Below are 19,198 nucleotides of genomic sequence, written 5' to 3'. Positions count from 1 at the left end.
ATAATAAATTATTATTTAAATAAAATAAATACAAAAATCACAAGTTTACAGTATAAGACAAGACCGAGACAAGACACTTGGTGTATTGAGATAATAATCTTATCAATAATCTTATTTTTGCAGTATACAGGAGATATACACAGCACAATCGGTAACCTTTTGAAATGCCTGCAAAAATACACAAAAATAGAGTTTTATTTTTCCGTGTCATTTTTCTTATTGGACTACAGATACAAAAGGCAAGAGTCATATTACAAAAATTGTGAACCAATATTTGACAAAATATTAATTAGAAGAGTACAGAAAAAACTTGTAATTAAAGAGCCATCTACAAAATGCAAAGCTGTTACCTGTAAAATACATTTTTTATAGAGTTTAACAATCATCCCTATTTTTCTAAAGAGCAGCAAATAGGTTTGTTTCAAAGAAAAGTAGTCTTTGATCAGGCTGTGTCAGCTACTACTTATTTGGAGCACAGATACAAATATATCTGAATCACAGTTTGAGTTTTCCAGTCAGGGAGCTGCTGGGGTTGAGTCGTGAGAAACGTCCCAATGTCCACACAGGAAAAACATTCCTATAAGAGGTGTAGCTGATGGCACAGCTCTTATTAAACACTCCAGATATATTTTCCTAGAAACGAAAAAAAACAGTACATTTCTATATTCAAACAAAAGATGAATTTTGAAGATTGTACAAAACTTGAGTAGATAAACAAAACTATTCCTTACTTGAGGCCAGTCTCCATTGGGAAGCTGCTTGTCAATTAATAATTGAATACCTCTCTCAATTACTCTGATATCAGGATACCTAAAAAATATTTTTTATGAAATCATTCATAAAGTTCTGCAGAGATATCAACAAATCTTAAAATCTACTAATATACAAACACTAATGATACCTGACAGCCATCAAGCCCAGAAGTGCCCAGCAGGTGTTGTGGATCTGGGAGTTCTTGCTCTGAACGTAGTGTCGCTGCTCACATGACTCAAAGTCTTCACCCCAGCCTCCATCTTCCATCTGCTTAGACAGCAGGAAGTCACATGCACGCTTCACCTCCGCACAAACAGACCTCAAGCATGAAAAAGGCATGAAGTTACATTAGGTGGAAAGTGCAGTAAAGGAATATAAGAATAGCATTGAACAAATAACAAATACATTTTGCGAAATCAGTGCATTATGGGATTCCTCTCTCCAAGTTGTATCAGCTAGAACACATCTAACATACCCATTCTGGAAGGTGTGGCCCATACATGCGAATGCCTCTAGACCAAACCAGGCACCATACGTGAAACACACTCCCCAAGACCTAAGTCAAAAACAATGGTATTGTCTAACGTCTAAAGACAACATATATAACAGAATTATATGAAATTATGCATTTAAAAACCAATGCCTACCCTTCCCATGAGCCATCAGGCCTCTGGACCCTCCTGCAGTAGTTCAGCCCTTCATGCAGAGTTGACCTGTAAAATCAAGAGACGTATTTTAACCAAACCATTTCTCAAACCTCAACATGATGAAATATTGTGATTCAATGTACCCTATCTCCTCCGCTCTGTGCTCTGGATAAACATGATGAAAGTGTTTCAGTGCCTGCATTACAGCTGAGGTGCACTCAACATAGGTGTAGTCAATCATGATATCACCTGAGAAAGAATGATGAAATAAATAAAACTGACTGGAACTTAATCAAACTTTGTCATGTTTAATTTGTTACTGTTTAATTTAGTATTCTAAATGGGCATCTATAACATCTTTCAAACAGCATGCTCACCAAAAACCTCCGATGGGTTTAGGAGCTCCAGGAGTCTTCCTCCACGCTTTGTCTCATACGTGGCAAACCCTCCATCAGGATTTCTCATGCTTAGCAGCTGAAATTGATTTATAGTGTAAGAGATTATATAGAACATGAACACAAAGTTCTGTCTGATCAGAGATTTTGAGATGTAATGGCGTCTTTTTGAGACTATTGTCCAAGGATATCCAACGACAAACATAAACAATTTAATGGTAATTTTAGGGTTTTACCACATTGACAGCATCGAATAGTCTTTCTCTGGGAATTTGTTGTTGAAGGAAACTGCATTGCTCCTGCAGTAACATTACAGATTTCAGCCCTTCTGCTGTACAGTCCGCAACTATCCAACCACAGTCATGTGTGCTAAAGGGAAATCCTCCCTGACACAAACACAAACGCTCATTGAAATTTGTTCATAATATGGCAAATTAACGATTAATATTACATTTATATGTTGAGAAACAATGCGACTGCTTACCTTGTTCATTTGCCTGTAGTATTTTTGATATTCTGGAGGATTATCTTTGATCTACAATTAAAATATACTGGTTAGATATCAAGCAAACATTTAAGGCAAATCTTATGAAACCTGTTTCATTAAAGAACAGTTATTCCTTTAATTTTAATATCCATGAAAATAATTTAAAATAAAAATGCATTAAACATCAATGCATATAATATATGAATGAAGTTGCAATATATATGTATATATACACACAATGTTATTACTGAATATATATATCTTTTTTTACTTCTTTTTAAAATCAAATTAATTAGGTTAATAGGGTAAACTGTCATGAAGCAAAATATATTTTGTCAGTCTTTCTTTTGATTTTGACAGGTCATGGTTCACTCATTAACATATTTAGCATTGCCACCCACAGTCAACTAAATATCCATAAAGAGGCTCTAATAAAGTACCTGAGTCAGATCAAAGAAATGATGGGCTTGTCTGAGACACTCTGTAAAGCTAGGATTATTTTGGGCACCTGCCTGTTCAGAGAAACATGCACAATTCAACCAAAAAAGTTATTTACAACTATGTTCTGTTTGGGAGTGAAGATTATTGACGACGAAAAATGTCCTGTGCACCTCCAGAAATGCCTGTACCGCAAAGGCTGTGTCCCATAGCTGTGAGCCATTTGTTCCCTGCAGGGTGGAAATAATAACGTTCAGCATAAATATGATCCAACCTGTCCATTCTGTCATGAGAAAAACAACTCACCTGCATTTTCATACCATCCAGACCCAGCCTGTAAAATTAGGAGAAAAGTTCAACAGTTGGGGGTCACAAACCAAAAAATTCATGAAATATTTCTATACAAAGATCACTGACCATAAGTAGTCTGGAATCCTAGAGACATGTTTCTGGAAAGCAGGTGATTGGGGTCCATCCACGTGCCAGCGGACTAACATATTGATCGTTTTTGAGATCTGACAAAACACGTTTGAGTAACATTGAGTAAGCTGTATTATCAAGGCAGAATTCAGATTTCACTGTCGGTTTAGGGTCAGCTGATTTTACAATACTCTCTCACCGGGCCGATGCTGATGCACTTAGTGAAGCGATCGTCTGCTTTGATGTGATCGTAGAGCTCTTCCACTGCTTTTTCTCTACAAAATGTGCTGTGATGAGCTTCATAGACATTCAGAATCCCTGTAAGATCATGTTTATGAATATTATGTGAATTAAAACCAAAATGAGAAAAATATGCATTTTACTTGAGATGTCACATTTTTCTCACAATATGCGACTGTGAGCAAGTTGCTGTGTGGTGTGTACATGTCACAGGCTGCGACATTGTTCCTCTGAGCTGGCCAGTTAATAGTTGAGTAATCTTGGACATACAGTTCCTGTTTGAAACAAATAACATAAATATGCCACACTATGCATATTTGCTTTGACCAATTACACCAGGTCTGGCCTCTAGTGGTAAAATTGTGGAACTGCACCTGTCTTAAACTGAGCACCAGAGAATCTTCATCAGCACATAATCTGACTGCATAACAGTAGCTCATGGGCAGGTAAACCTGACGACAGTGGCACCATAAAGTGGAGGGATGTGCTGGCACCCAGGAAGGGAACAACCTAATCGAATTAGACACGGTAAATGCAATGAACAAAACAAACACTATTGTACTATAATACTACAACTGAAATTTCTACGTACCACATTTCTGGAAAGAGAGTATTCATTCCTTCCCAACTGTAAACGTTAAGAATGGCCAGCCAGAATTTACCCCAAGAGGGTATGCCGACAGCACCCCCTGAAACAGAGCATGTCTCTCGTTCAGTAGGCAACATTATAGATAAGCATACATCTCACAGCATTTACAGACCTTTGCTGTGCAAATTGTTCCTCGCCCGAACCATATCTGGATCATCAGGACCAACTCCAAGAATTCTCATGGTGGTATAACTCAAAGCTGTTCCAAAAACAGTAGACTTATCCTCAACGTGCCTGGAAAATAAACATTTCTGATAATTCCTCTATTACTTAAGTGATGCTATAGCTTATACACATTAAAAAGCCTAAAAAGTATAAATTGTTTTAGTTTGCATATAAACAATTGTATTAACATTGGAGCAACAAAATTTGACTTAAAATTATGAATTTATAGCAACGAGAACAGGTTATTTGTCATTAAAATAACGCTGTCAATGTTTGGTGAGATTCGTCCACATTTAACAAAAGATAAATACTCACAGGCCCCAACCTCCATCAGGCAGTTGTACAGAACGCAGGTACCTAACCATCTCCTGTTTCCATGCTTCTGAGAGATGGATCTTAGCAATATGACATGTTATAAGTAGACCTGAAAACCATGAGACATTAAGTGAACCCTTTATTTCTATGTTGTTATAATGCATGAACTAACTGGACAAAAAAAATATGATGTTCACTCTAATCTTTTACGTTTTTAATCTAATTTCTAAATCCAAATGAATCCGTTGTTACCTGGCAGTAAGAAAAGGGGTCCACCATAATCTCCAGCCCAATGTCCATCTTCACCCTGCAGACGGCTGTAGAAATCCATTCCCTTCAGTGCAGCTTCTACTGCGGTATGTGCAGCTGGGGACGCTGACAAAAACTCCGTCTGAACTCAAAAGTAACGTAAGAGAGTGTAATGCATGCCATGCTTTTTAATGTAGTCAAATGCTGATTATATGGTTTTATGTTTACCGTATCCAGTCCCAGGGAGTGGCATTCAAGCATGTGCTGCTGTCTGTCAAGGGTGTCTCCATCCTCTATATACCTCCAGGTCTGTCTGCCCTCTACATTATTCAACCTCCAGCGCCTGAGATCTGTCACAGGCTCAGTCTTATATGGGCCACCCCTTCTTCGCAAAGACCTGTATGAAACCTAAAGAAGTTACACTTGCACTGACACTTATAACATCTTTACAAACCTTTAAATTCAACACACCATGAATGATGAAAATTTGATTTTATTGATTAACAAGTATTTTAATTTTAAAAATACATGAATTCAAGTGTCACTACATTCATGCTTAGGTATTTTAATAATTTATTGATTTATTTAAAAGCTTTTATACAATGCTACTAAAACATTGACTTGCATTGGAGATCCAAAGTAAGTAAAATATGTCATATTGAAAAATCACGCATTGTTATAATAATAAGTAAATTGGTGAGACTGGATAAGTGATGAGAATACGGATCTAAAAAATACAAGACTGTAAAACCATAAGTCATAATTATTTCGTAAATATATGTATAAAATAGCAACAATAATATTCACAAATTAACAAGAATAACTCACGTTCCCTCTGTCATCATGCAGTTCACAGCGAAACTCTATGGCCCAAACAAGACTTGTCACATTTTAACAGACCTGCCTCTCAACGCCTTATTTAAATACATCTGGGCAATGTCGTTTTTTTTCCTCCCTCAAAACGTCGAACGAACGAAAATATGCTTCTCGGGTAAACTACATGCCCCACGATGCTTTGCGCCGCCTTCCGAGCGACTTTTCGCGTGGAGAGATATGACCAGAGTGCGGTCAATCCAATCACAAGCTCGAAGTCCAGTGAGATGGGCGTGACATTCAGGTTTGGGCGAATCACGTTTGAAGCGTATTGAATAAACAACAACGTGCATGTTTTTTCACAATACGTGCAGTTCAAAACACCGACATCGACTACTAAAAACATAGATATGATCGTCAGACAAGCGTAACACTTCTAAACGTAAATGGCATTGCCGTTCAATAACAGCCGATTTTATTGTTGTAGACACTTTAATACAACACACTTTTAGTGAACACATTTACAGGTATGTAGGTGAAAAGTATGTCTAAAGAGAAATGCACTGATCTGACCAACGTTTAAACAAATGTCCAAAGATCACAATTATACAAATAAACAGATGAGGCAATTGGAAAACAAATTATTTTAATTGCAAAAAACAAATAAAACTGCATACAATTAAAGAGCAATATGTGGTCAAATAAAGATTTGATCAAAGAGACCTAAAACACTTTCAAGTATCTACAATGTCAAAAAGACACTTCAGTTTAAGATCACACACACGATCCTCCTCCTGTTGACTTGTTAACTCTTGTTTCAAGTCCTGCAGACGCTGCAACAGAGATACTGGTCTGTTTTTTTCACAAGGAGATGACTTCTTAACTGGTTCATCGGTTTCAATTTCCTTAAGAAAACACACCACAATACATTTAAATACACATTGTAGAGGCCTTCAAAAAACGCACAACAATACATTAAAAAAGGACTATTTTATGTCAAGATTATTTAAGACTGCTACTGCTGTACCTGTAAGTAGAAGTTGGCAGCAGCAGGGCGCTTGCGGGACGGCGTTACGATTAAAGGAGGTGCAGAGAGGAGGGTAGAGGGCAGAAAAAGAGGAAAAGATGCAGAGTAAAGAGGATCTGTGTCAATCCGACGCTGAATCTGCTCTCCGATCCTACAGACAAATGTAGAAAAATTCTACATTTATTTGGGGAAAAAACTTGATTTGATTGAGGTCTATTGAATATCACTTCTGGTTTAGTAGCCACACTATAAACAAAACATTAAGTCCAGTGCTGTATGCTTATTAACCCAATTGATCCTAAATTGTTGTGTTGGCTTATGTTTTAAGATTTTATTTCAAGCTTTTTTGATACCGGCAGTCCAAATATAATTCTTAACACTAACCTCTGGCTCTCAGCGTTCATCTCATGAACAGCAGATAGACTATGTTGAAGCTGCTGCACTATAGAAGCATGTGCGTTGTCTAGAGACCCTTCTGTCATCATTCCCTTTTAGGCACACACAAATACAGACAGATTAGATTTATGATGAATGCAACATGTAAATATGACGCTCACCTTTGTTTAAAGCTTGGGCTTTGCTAAACTGTACCTGTATATGAACTGTGCCAGCAGCAGGGCGCTTGTGTGAGGGGTTCATGTGTACAGATGCTGAGAGGAGGCTGGTGGGCAGAGGAAGAGCAAAAGAGGCAGGGTTCACAGACCCTGCTTCAATCCGACGATGAATCTGAGCTCCAATGCTAATGAGAGATTAAAATAAAAACACATTTTTTTAATAAAGTAAAAAAGGGTGTCGCCAACTACAGTATACCATCTAATAATATTAAAACTGTAAAAGCGCACCTCCTGTCCTTAACATTCATCTCACGAACAGAAGAAAGAATACGTTCAAAGCGCTGGGCTATGGGAACATCTGGGGTGTCTGAAACGAAAGGCTCCTCCTCCATGTCTATCTGACTTTGAAACAGCTGCTGCTTGGAGAGGTATCTGGATGCAGTGGGCAGCACTCTGACCTTAAGCCTACAAAAAAATATTAAATTCAGTTTGAATATTTGTTGTCAGACAACTGTTTGAATACGTGAGGCTTTTATATTTGATACTGTAAAGAATAAGAATGAAAAATACAAAACAGTGTGAATGTGACAGTGTTACATTTCTGACGCCTGTTGCTTTTCACGGTATGTCTGTTTCACAGCCTTGATCCAGCTGTCAGGCGGCTTAAAACCTTCCAAGCTGTCTTTGTTGAAGTACACGAGAATCTCCCCATCATCTGTGAGTGCATCTGTGACAGCAGCAAAATAGGCATTTTAATACCAATGAAAAGGGTCTGAAATTCATACATTTGCGAGGATCAGGGGAACTCAAACACATCTAAATTAATTTATACTACAAATGTCATTCTTGTACCAATCCATCTCAAAAGTCTGTGGCTCTCACCTTCCACTACAAGAGGATCTAAACTCCAGTCCTTCATACGGTGCTCTACACACAGACATATTATCTCATCCCAAGGAATATCATGAAAGGACGGTCCCATCTCCTCAAAGTCATCCTCATCTACACCATTCACATGAAAATATTGATAGTTGACTCTTCTCAGCAGGTTCTCAAGTCGGGACATTAGGATGGGTTGGCTTAGGGGTGAGGTGGGAATCTGGAATACATACTTCGATATAGAGGTACACAACTGTGGCCAGGTGGCTGTGGAGAGGGGAAGAGAGGTTTAAGTTTTACCGTATGTAGGACAAGTTTTGTTTAAAAGACCCTTAATTTACTATAGAAAACAGAACCTACCACTTATGGGAGGCAGATCCCATTTCGGAAGCTGTCGGCTAAGGATGGCCCTCCTCAGCCAGTCCAGGTGTTCTGGCGAGTTCCAGTCCGGATGAGGAATAAGTTTGTTGTTCTCAGGGTAAGAAAACTCAGGAGGTGGCCAGCACAGACTGGACAGCAGCTCTGATGAAACAACACTTGCCAGAAAACTCAACACGCTGTTACAGAGCTGCACGATGGGCTCCGGGTGTTGAGAAGGAAGACCTGCTTGTTTTCTATCCTGCTTGTCTCGTTGGAGTCTGGAGTGGAACTCACGGCACAAGCCTGATTCAACGACCTGCACCAGGGTCTGAGAGGACAAGGCTGGGCTGGTACAGGAGTGGGAGGCAAGCCATCTCACTACATGACTCATCTGAGGTGAAACATTAACAAAAAGAATAAGTTAAAACAAAATATTAAAATCACATTTATAATGATTTTTTATTCAAGTTTATTAAAAAAACATTTAAATGAAGAAACATGGCTTTATTAAAAACCAGATTAACTAAGAGCAAGCAGACCAGATTGATAGAGAGGATATTTTAATAATACAATTTAGTACCGACCTGCTCTGAGCCTTGCAGGTCAGTGAGGGCTGCTGGTATATGGATGAAGATGTATTCAGAGATGAGACCATCTTTAATCAATGTATTCAACATGAGTGCTGTGAAAGTTAGACAACACAATAAATATACTGTAGAGATGTGATTTCCAGCCATAAGTATTGGATGTCTGCAAAGCAATACATAGAATATGTTTACCAAAAATGTAATTACCTTCCACTAAACCCTGATCACTGGTTCTACCCTCTTCATTATCAGTAACCACCACAGCCAGGGGTACAGGGGAGTGCAAGCAGCTGGCTTGTTGCACCTGTCTCAGCTGGAGGAGGGCAGAGAGCAGGGTCACATCCTCCTCCTCCTCTTCCTGCCCCAGTCCAACACTAAGTGGAGGAGGCAGTAGGATCAGCAAAGCATTGGTACCATGAAGGTCTTTCCGTTTCTCCGAAAGCCATTGATCTTCCTGGCTCAGGGGGCCATGACTTGCCTGCACACAGACACAAGGTTTAATCATTAACTGATAATTATAATAAAATGAAATTTAAGAAGCTTACTTTTTTAAGCTCACCTTCATAGAGAGGTAAACTTCATGAGTCTTTTCCCCAACATTTTGGAAACTATGACTGAGGCACAGCGTCCTCATTGTTGCTTCTTTTTCACTCTCTTCACTTGTGCTTCCTGCACCCAATTTCACCTCAAGCCAGTCGGTCAGAATCCTGCATAAAGGTAGTGGAGGTCAGTCACAACGCCACAGTTTAATTAATAAAATACTTCCAATCACACGTTTCCTTACCTGCTGGCAAAGCTTAAATCGCAATCACGTTCGCTTGGCAACAGAATAGTGGCTTTCCAGAAGATTCTGTCAGGTGCATCAGGAACGCTTTCTGCCACAAGCATGGGCACATCAAGAGGCATCCACACACGCTCACTGCCAAAAATGAACAATGTATACTGACAATAACAATGTCAATGTATAATATTGTCTACTCATTTGTACTTTACTTACCTCAATAAAAGATTGTAGTAGTAGGAAACTTTCATTTGCTGAACTGCTTCCTGTCTCATTTTGAGCAGCCTATAACAGCAAATGTTTTCAATTTATCTATCTCAGGAACTCCAAAAAACAACTTAAGTGTAAATATATAGAGCTGTATGCTCACCTTGTGCAAGACACAGACATGTTCCCAGAGTTCCCCAGGTTAACCATTCCCTGGGCTAGAAGGTCCAGACAGGGGCTGGAAGGTGCACTGGGGACGAGCGCCTGTAACTTGAACCGTGGATCCACACAGCCTGGGGCAGCAGGAAAACCACGCATCTGTCTCTTCAGCTGACGTCGCACAGCTACAACGTCAGACCACCTAGAGTACAAACCAAGTTGTTACTCACTCCACAAATCTTTCACACAATTGACAAAAAATTCTTTACACTGTTAAACGTGCTGGCTTCTCAAGCTCAACTTGTCAAAAAGGAGTTGAACCTAGGACGTAGTATTTCTGTGCACGATTCACTCCGTCAGGGTTCGTACAGGTGTCAAACATGGATTCCCGTTTCGTAACAAGGGTTCTTTATTCCCTTTTTGGACAATTCTCCCAGAAACGCATCCCCACGCATCATCCAGCGAGCTGAAGAGCACGCCCTCACATCAACCAGCCAGCGAGAGAAGGAGCACGTCCATCAATACCTCTGACAGAAGTTTAGCTGACAGAAGTTTTGCTTTGTTTGTTTGCTTACTGCATTTCGGTGATAGATTTTATATAAACTGTGGACATAACGCTGGATTTGGAGATCAGCGCCAAAAGATGCTGGATATGAACCGCACGCGGTAAGTCAAACTAAGTCACATGTGTGTTTTGTTGGTAATCGGCATGTACGTGCATAATGTAAACAACACAAACGTGTAGTGAATCAGCAGGAATAATGCGATGATGTATTGTTTGCTCGATCTGTAGTTCCGCCCGCCCTGCACGCTCCAGGCACTCATCTTTTTTGGAAAAAAACGTACAGCTGTCTCCGTCTTTTATAAATTTGATCAAACTAAATTAAGAAGATACGAAGTATGCAATACTACTGTATAGGTACTCAAGAAGATTAATACGATTGTCAGAAACGTGTGGCATGTGTTACCATATCTTTAACAGTTTTCTCAAACACATATACAGACACAAAGCTCCACAAACAAACCTCTTGATGAACTTGCGGATACGCCTCAACTCATTATTTAGGATCTCCTGAGCCACTGCGGCCACCTCCTCAGCCAATGTCTCCTCTACTATTCTGTTACTTTCCTCCACTGAGCACTGAACAATAAAGGCTGCTTTCTCCTCTAATGCAAACCTGAATGAACAAAATCGTGCAGGTTAGATGAATGTCATGAACAGTTCACTCAAAAAATGTAAGATTCTGTCTTCATTTTATTCACCCTCAAGTCGTTAAAAATCTGAATCAATGTCTTTGTTCTCATGAACACAGAGAAAGATAATCGAAAGGTCAATGGTGGCTTGAATGTAGGAAAGCAAACAGTTCTGGGGCACTTTTGACTACCGTTGTAATATTTCCTACTATGGAGGTCAATGGTGGTCAAGCACTCTTTGGTTTCAAGCATTCTTCCAAATATCTTTGTGTTCATCAGAAGAAAATACATTTATACAGTTTTGAAACAACTCGAGGGTGATTAATGATGCCGGAATTTGATATTTGAGGAAAAAAACTCTTTAATACATGAAACAGACAGAGACACTTGATGTCTTCCAAATGTGCAATATCAACATCTGAAATTTGCAAATGTTTTTGTTTGGAACAGGTCAAACGCAGACAGAACCTTCTGATTCTGAAAAATCACTTTCGGTTTAGAATGATAATGTTCTATCTGCAAAACATTCATTACAGCAGTACATTTTTAAGCAACACAAACAATTTACTTGAACATGAAATAAGTATCATATTTTATGATGATTTTTTCTTGTTCAAGTAAAGAATAAACGGTTGTGTTAATTGTTGTATAGATGTTTTATCCACAGATGGTGGGACGGATCAAAGGCGACGATTTGGGTGAACTGTCCCTTTAAGAACCTTTTCTCCTTAGACCAGGCCCAATTTACATGGCTGTTCATTTATTTTCCTTTGAAAAACTAATTTTACAACATAAATTGTGAGAAATGCTTAACTTTAGGTACCTGATCTCAGCCTTAGCAGTTTCATGGATCCTTTCTGTTAGCACCTCCTCACTGATCTTAGCACAGAGCTCCCCACTGAACTGCTCAAGGAAGGCCTCTCTCCGCCTGACATCAAACACATTACGAAGAACCTTAGCATACACGGCATAGACTTCTATTACATTAAAAGACAAGTCATTTATTTACCTGGCTTCTTCCATTCTGCGTTTCTCCACTGCAATTCTGTCTTTCTCAGCTTTGATCTCTGATACGGATATTTCCCCCAGCATCTGTTTAATGACCCCATTCAGGACCATTTCCAGCTCGCTGTCCGTCACACTGTGGGACAAACACTGTGTTAGAATCTATACTAGTTGAGAATACACTATGATAACTAATACTGAGGTGATACTGTATCTTAAGCAAATATATAACCAGACGTTCTACCTGTTGGCCGTGGACACGTATTCAGCAGCTGTACGAGTTACGTCAGAAACTTCAGCTTCCACGACCTCATTGAGTACTGCATCCACCACAGCCATGACATCCTGTCAGAGATGCATGGGGAAAGAAACATGCCAAAATGAAATTTCTGACACCAAGGCAGCTGTGGAAGAAAACAGCTTTTAACTCCATTCCGCAGTGACATAGATGTCTCACCTGATACGTGTATGCTGGTTCTGGTTTTGGTGGTGGGGGCTGGGGCTTGGCTGGCTGTAGGGGGAATATAGGTTGGAAAAGCGTAGGCAGAGTGGATTCTGCAGTTTGGGACTTCTCTCTGTTTTCCTCTGTGTCTTTGGGTTTAAAAGATAAGTTTGTGTCAGAAGTCTCATCAAACACATGTGGTTCGGCCAGAAGTCTGGATTTGATCTGAAGCCTGAGATCAGGCACCAAGTCCTGTCTCTGAGAAAAACCTGACAAAAGCAAGAAAATGAGACATTTGTTCTTCAACTCACAGTGATGTTTTAATAACATCCTTGTAATTCTGTATGCCAGTTATCACTGCATTCACACCTTTCCCAGCAGTTGGTGGAGCCTCTGTAGAGAGACCATCACCAGTGTACTTGTTGTTGGAGTCAAAGCTGAGAACGGGGTTGTGCTGGGGCGGGCTGGGCAGCGGTCCTCCATTGACCACCTCTCCAATCAGAACAGTTCTCTTCTTCTCAATAATGATGGATTTTCTCTGAGGCAGGGAGAAATCTGGCTCCTGAAAGGACGTCCGACTAAGTTCCACCAGACTGAGAGAATGGACACAATATTATTTTCATACACTACTGGATGTGAGACAGGATCGAAATGATAGTTTTAATACAGGACATACCCATCACTGATATTAAGACCGAACTGCTGAATGAAGTCTGACGCCTCAGCGGCATTGCGGAACATGAGCATTCTGACAAAGTCGTCGACCGGAAAAATTGTAGATCTCTGAGAGCCAACGGTATAGGCTATATTGAGAATTTTCAAGGCCTTGCTTCTCACCTAAGCAAAAAGGAATGACAGATACTGTAAAAAAACAATCTGGACCAACTCTACATTATATCTTAACCAGTTTCCACACTTTACTAAGCATTACATTTATATCTAGACATTAAAGTGATAGTTCACCCAAAAATGAAAATTCTGTCATCATTTATTTTTGTCTCATTCCCTTTTATCTCCACTCCATTACATTGGCCAACCTCCTTAGCAATTCAGAGTTTTGGCGAATTTCTCCTGGCCTGAATTCTGGAATAATACTAACTCAATAAGAGATGCACGTACCTGGTTGAAATATCTGTGAAGTATGCAGCTGCTCAAATAGGAAGCCGAGTTCACAAGTTTGAAGAAGCGAACAAAGTTATTACTGTTGAGCTCTGCAAAGGCCTGCACTGCAAAATCCACCTCCGGAGATTTTTGAACGTCTTTACGGAACTGCTGCACCTCACTGCGTTCACACAAGAATAGCATCCATCAATGCACAGAATGTCTCTGAACTTCTGCTAATGCACTAAGCTTCAAGTCCACACCAGAATTCTAAATAAAACTAAAAGTCAGCTCAAACCTCGACAACAGTTACAATGGCTGCCCATTAAATCCTGTTAAAGTATTAAATTGCTAATGTGAATCTTCACTACCTGAAGTAGCTTAGTGCTACCCATCCAAACCAGGTTCAACCAAAACACCCTATTCAATGTAATAAGACAAATTCAAATGATTATTATTTTGGTTTTATTCTTTTTGTAATCGCCATACCGTAGAATGTCTCCATCATTGAGCTTCACCAACACGTTGTACTGACGGAACTCTGCCTCATTTGGGCAATACACCCCTTTGGTTGCCAGGTCTTGATACATCTCCTTCAAACTCTGCAGGCATTTTGTCATATTCTCATTGTTGATCTTGGTGTCGAAAGACATCATGGGCTCCTGACATAGGTGATGGGCACAGTGAATGTGGAAACGAGTACATTTCTCAATGAGCGACACCGTGATCGGATCACACAAATGCTGCTGGGTAATGTCCTGTAACAGGGGGTTGAGACAAATAAATGAACATTAAAAACAATGGTAATAAGAAAATTAACACTGAACACTGAATATCACAATGAATTATGGAGAACACAGCTCACCATTTAGTATAAACGCAATGAGAGTTATGCCCACCTTGCGAATTCCTCTGGTCCTGTTCCAGACAAAATCATACCAGTCACGGTAATTTCCCTCACCCTGGTCCATAACCTGCGTCACCAGATAGTCCATAGTCATGCTCAGCACAGGAAGTGGCCTAAGCTCATGAGGGAGAGGTTCTTCCTGATCGGCCGATGACCTGCTGTACTCTTTGATAGTGGCAAAATGATCCACCTGAGGCATCCCAAAATTATTCAAAGGTAAACGTAAGCATTTAAAGCTAGAAATGTATGCATATCTTAACATAAATGGACTCTGCAGCCACAAACCTTCTCTGTATCTGGAATAACCTCGTAGACGCTTAACTGATTTCGGGTCTCCCTCATGTACCGCTCCTTTTCAGGACACATATCAGGGCATGTTCCCACAAACACCTTTGACATGTCTAGGTCTGTTCTTTTGGGCCGAGCTTCAGGGACAAAAAAAAACACATTTATTTTATAATGTCCATTGACAAAAGCCATGAAAATAAAAACAATACCAACATATGTTATGTACCTTGCCGTAAGAGCTTGTCTCTCTGTTCTAGGAGGCGGTACCTCTCCTCTGCAGTTTCAGCCACCTGACCTATCAGAGGCTGAAGAACCGAAGGCAGGTTGACAACAAGTCGTTCTATACTTCCCTTCTCCGAGACCGATTCCAGTGATGTTTCACTCTCAAATTGAAGTGTTTTAGCAACTGAGGACATCATGATTGGAGAGCTGCAAAAAATACATGCAACAATAATTAGGCATGAGCTAAATAACCAAGAAAGGGCTGCAGAATAGGGATGCACAATAAATTATCAGCTATATTGGAATCGGCCAATAAATGGTCATTTTTAATGTTATCGGTATCGGCCCAACGATGAAACCTGGCCGGTATATTATTGCTGATAAATTGTAAATCCTTTACTCTGGTTAAACCAAATTAGCTGCACGCTGCTCACAGTACAATGCTGTCTTTTTGTCCTGATCATTTATTTAATGCTATTAGCAAAACATTGTTGATGTAGGTACAATATGTAAATATTTTTTGAATGTGTAAATTACAGGAACAAAAGCATATTGTTTGAATCAGACTGCTGTCTGGATGCTTCCCATCTTGAGACCTGTTAGACTTGTGGCTACTAAGAACACTTTTCTGGGTTGCCCCGGTAGAACATCTTTGATTTGTTCATTAAATAAAAACAATACCAGAAAAGTTTAGTGTAAAACAGGCTTGGTACATGAATTTCAGGGAAAAAAAGATAAATATCCGTTGCCTTGTTTTCTTCAGTGAATGTTTTCAAATAAAAGTATCTGTCTACACTTTTCAATATTGTATTAATATTTAGATAATGTAAATTGACCAATATATCAGTTATCGGCTTTGTTAAAGAAGTATCCGTTATCGGCCAAAATTTTTGTATCGGTGCATATCTACTGCAGAGTTAAATATATTTATTATTTTACGTTACACATTTTTAAGTGTTCTTTGATAATACCCTTTAGCGAGAGTGCTAGGGATGCTGGTGGCTACTGATCTGGGAAGAGGCTTGCGAATAGGTGACGACTGCAACAATCCATCAGCTTTCTCCATCTCTCCGCTCACAGGATCTTTGACCTCTGTAGGTCTGGCGCCTTTCTCACTTGGACCTGTAAATAAAAATCATAATGCTCATCAGGCATGATCATAATGAAAATCAGACTAAAATGTTTGGCTCTGTATAGGTAAACGGCAATCGTATTAGACGGCACACAATTGGCATCCAAATGGTGGCTTTGCTTACTTTGCTTTTTTCTTTGCCAAAATATTTGAATTTCATTCCTTTGGAACAGCTTTCCCTTCTTTTTGGCTTTGGCAGCAGATGCCTGAAAGGTAAGAAAGGTGTTAACTTAAACCCTAAAGAGGAAAATATTTTAATAAAATTAATTTTCGAACACTTAACACTGAGTATTATAAACTAAATTAGAAATGCTCACATGATCTTTAAAATGCACAATGGCTAGATTCTTCTGAGGCCTGCAATACACCTTGAGAACTTTCCCAAAGTGCCCAAAATGCTGTAGGATGAGGTCCTTCCTGTTGTAGTTGGGTGGTATCCCCTTACACTGAATCGCGGTGGCATCAGTGGGGGAAAGACCACCCAAACTATCAGTGCTCTCCTTTCGACCAATACGTCTAACTGAAGTGAGCAACTGAGAGTCAGGCTCATGTGCTAAGGACAAGCGATAAGAGCAATGTTAGCGAGGATAGATTTTCAGAACAACATTGAGTGAAAGCATTTTTTGGTTATAAATGAAACAGAATATTTTGTGGTGAGCAACTTACAAAATTCCTCAGCTTTTCTCACATCTGTCGGATCCTGAGAATTAGGTGGCACATCACTAGCTGGACCAGGAGGAGCAGGTCTGTCTGGAGGTGGAGGACCCTCTCTTTTTAAAGGGCTGACTTTAGACTTTAATAAATCAGACATCACACTACGGAAGAGGCCTGGACCTCGGGTCCTAAGCAGCGGACGTTTGGCTGGTTGTCTTGGGCCCTCTGCGCCAGCCTCACCGCATTCGCTTTTAGCAGTTTTTCCCTGAGCATTATTTGGATCTAACATCTCCTCCTTCCGCTTCATGGCAAAACTCCCAAAGGCTGTTTCCCCCCCGCTGCTTTGTCCATCATCAGCTCTCTCCTCTGTTCTTTGTGAAGCTTCGGTTTTGGGTGCCCCAAATCCAAAAGATACACTGTCAGCAGTACCAAACGCAGGCAATTTTGTCTCTATCTGTGGCTGGAGAGTCTTAGCTGTAAAGCTGAAGGAGGAAGGAGTGGTGGGCTGAGAAGCAGGCATACTGCTGATGGTAGGATTCGCAGGTTGAGAGAAGGTGAACTGTATACTGTTGCCGCCGCTGACTGTCTCCTGGGGAAAATTTGAACTTGAAAGTGAAACAGATGGGGCTGCTGCCGGCTGCGAGAAACTGAAGCCCAAAGTACTTGGTTTAACACATGAGAATAGAGAACCACCAGATGTACTACTGCTAGTCACAGCCTTGGATGACCCAAAAGGTACTGGAGCAGAGGACAGGTTTGAGCTAGGAGGTTCCGGACTGACGCTGAAAATAGGTTTGAAAACAGATTCATTGGATGGCTTGAAACTAAAACTCCCACCTGTGGGATTTTCAGGTCTGCCCCCTCCAGAGGAATTTAATGTTGCTGCAGGTACAGGCAACGCAGAAAGCTGACCAAAACTGGGCTGGGTTGTAGTAGTGTTGCTGAAGCTGGTTGATGATAAGGGGATGCTAGAGGAGAGACCAAATCCAGATGGTTGACTGAAAGCAGAGCCCTGACCAAATGCAGGCACTGGGTTTTGACCTGTGGCTTGAGAGTACGAAGGAGGTGGAGGTCCAAATCCCTGCGTCTCCTGACCCAAATTTGAGCCCTGTCCAAAAACTGCTGTTGACGCCAAAGATGAAAATGAAGAAGGCTGCCCCAGTCCTTGGGTTAACCCACCGCTCTGACCGAATGCAGGTGTCTGGCCAAAAGTAGAAGCTTGGCCAAAGACAGAAGACTGTCCTGCTAGCTGGCCAAACGATGGTTGAGTAAAGGCAGATGTCTGTCCAAAGCCAACACCCTGCGTTGTGTTCTGCTGTGTAAAAGACTGGAATAAACTGGCAGACTGATTAGGGTTGCTTGTGGCCTGAAAGGGAGTTTGTGGTCTACCAAAGATATTTGAAGGATTCATTGTGGATCACAGGGGAAAAATACAAAAAAGGTTAGGAGTTATTAATGATCCAGAGTAAATCCTACGGAGTGACGTAACATGACAAAAATCCTTTGGGTCCTGTAAAACAAAGAAAGAAAACATTTCCTTATTTGCCAATTTAGCTAATCCCAACCTTTAACGTTATAAAACCGCAATTTATATAATTTAACAGTCCAAAGAAAACATAACAATAACATAGCTGATCAGAAATAATATAGCTCAATGATGTTGCTCCGAATACCACTTGTAACGAACAACTCAACTACACAAAATAATTTACTGAAGTACTAATCATTATTTTTTTGGCTTAACATGCTATTTACTGAAGAGCAGCAGACATAAATAGATAAAATACAAATATAAAAAGTAAATACTTGGTCGCTGTTCCCCTCGCGCTCCGACCGGATGTTGATTTCTCTCCTTCTACAGCTATCGGTTGGCGCGATGATTCACTTCACTTCAAGTCTGGCGACAGCGCCATTTAGCGACGGTGAGAGAGCATGACAACAACATGAGGCGACTGTTGTGAATTTAACTTTTCCCATAAAAAAACACACACACAACATTAAATAATTTACCCGTAAATGGTTTTTAAATACACGAATGAGACAAATGTGGAACGTAGCAAAAACATCTCAAAATATATTTTTTCAGTCTTTTAAAATATCTCTATAATTAACATTTTATGTATAAAAA

At 40.1% G+C, this 19,198-nt stretch overlaps 2 protein-coding genes across 3 annotated transcripts; both read right to left on the bottom strand.

Annotated features, from left to right (window-relative positions):
• Positions 1–83: 83 nt before the first annotated feature.
• On the bottom strand, positions 84–5,740 carry lss (lanosterol synthase (2,3-oxidosqualene-lanosterol cyclase)). Its single transcript, XM_056754935.1, has 22 exons — positions 5,587–5,740; positions 4,987–5,155; positions 4,762–4,900; positions 4,510–4,618; positions 4,142–4,263; positions 3,973–4,069; positions 3,755–3,890; positions 3,547–3,655; positions 3,340–3,458; positions 3,138–3,235; positions 3,027–3,054; positions 2,894–2,950; positions 2,723–2,794; positions 2,280–2,330; positions 2,032–2,181; positions 1,778–1,874; positions 1,544–1,649; positions 1,401–1,466; positions 1,229–1,309; positions 902–1,072; positions 732–810; positions 84–633 (listed from the first exon to the last, which is right to left on the bottom strand). The coding sequence occupies exons 1-22, from the start codon at positions 5,601–5,603 to the stop codon at positions 496–498; spliced, it is 2,211 nt and encodes a 736-aa protein (XP_056610913.1). The 5' UTR covers positions 5,604–5,740; the 3' UTR covers positions 84–495.
• A 460-nt stretch (positions 5,741–6,200) lies between these two features.
• mcm3ap (minichromosome maintenance complex component 3 associated protein) lies at positions 6,201–18,920 on the bottom strand. 2 transcript variants are annotated; one of them, XM_056755365.1, is made up of 31 exons: positions 18,877–18,920; positions 17,083–18,580; positions 16,734–16,969; positions 16,541–16,622; positions 16,256–16,406; positions 15,289–15,491; positions 15,060–15,199; positions 14,767–14,964; positions 14,357–14,625; positions 13,886–14,048; positions 13,443–13,603; positions 13,136–13,359; positions 12,782–13,035; positions 12,569–12,669; positions 12,329–12,460; positions 12,143–12,247; positions 11,151–11,303; positions 10,130–10,327; positions 9,976–10,044; positions 9,763–9,897; positions 9,538–9,685; positions 9,186–9,456; positions 8,976–9,073; positions 8,392–8,782; positions 8,035–8,298; positions 7,750–7,879; positions 7,441–7,617; positions 7,190–7,337; positions 6,983–7,086; positions 6,599–6,749; positions 6,201–6,476 (listed from the first exon to the last, which is right to left on the bottom strand). In XM_056755365.1, the coding sequence occupies exons 2-31, from the start codon at positions 18,479–18,481 to the stop codon at positions 6,306–6,308; spliced, it is 6,426 nt and encodes a 2,141-aa protein (XP_056611343.1). In that variant the 5' UTR covers positions 18,482–18,580; positions 18,877–18,920; the 3' UTR covers positions 6,201–6,305. The 2 variants fall into 2 exon arrangements, with proteins under 2 accessions (XP_056611343.1, XP_056611344.1); XM_056755366.1 differs by lacking the exons at positions 6,201–6,476; positions 6,599–6,749; positions 6,983–7,086; ... (1 more) ...; positions 7,441–7,617; positions 7,750–7,879 and having other exon boundaries at positions 8,032–8,154; positions 8,265–8,298.
• Positions 18,921–19,198: the final 278 nt, after the last annotated feature.

This window comes from Triplophysa dalaica, chromosome 8, assembly GCF_015846415.1.
Source record: "Triplophysa dalaica isolate WHDGS20190420 chromosome 8, ASM1584641v1, whole genome shotgun sequence".
Taxonomy (NCBI): domain Eukaryota; kingdom Metazoa; phylum Chordata; class Actinopteri; order Cypriniformes; family Nemacheilidae; genus Triplophysa; species Triplophysa dalaica.
The sequence above is the reverse complement of the archived record's forward strand: the minus strand, read 5'-3'. Positions and strand labels throughout refer to the sequence as shown.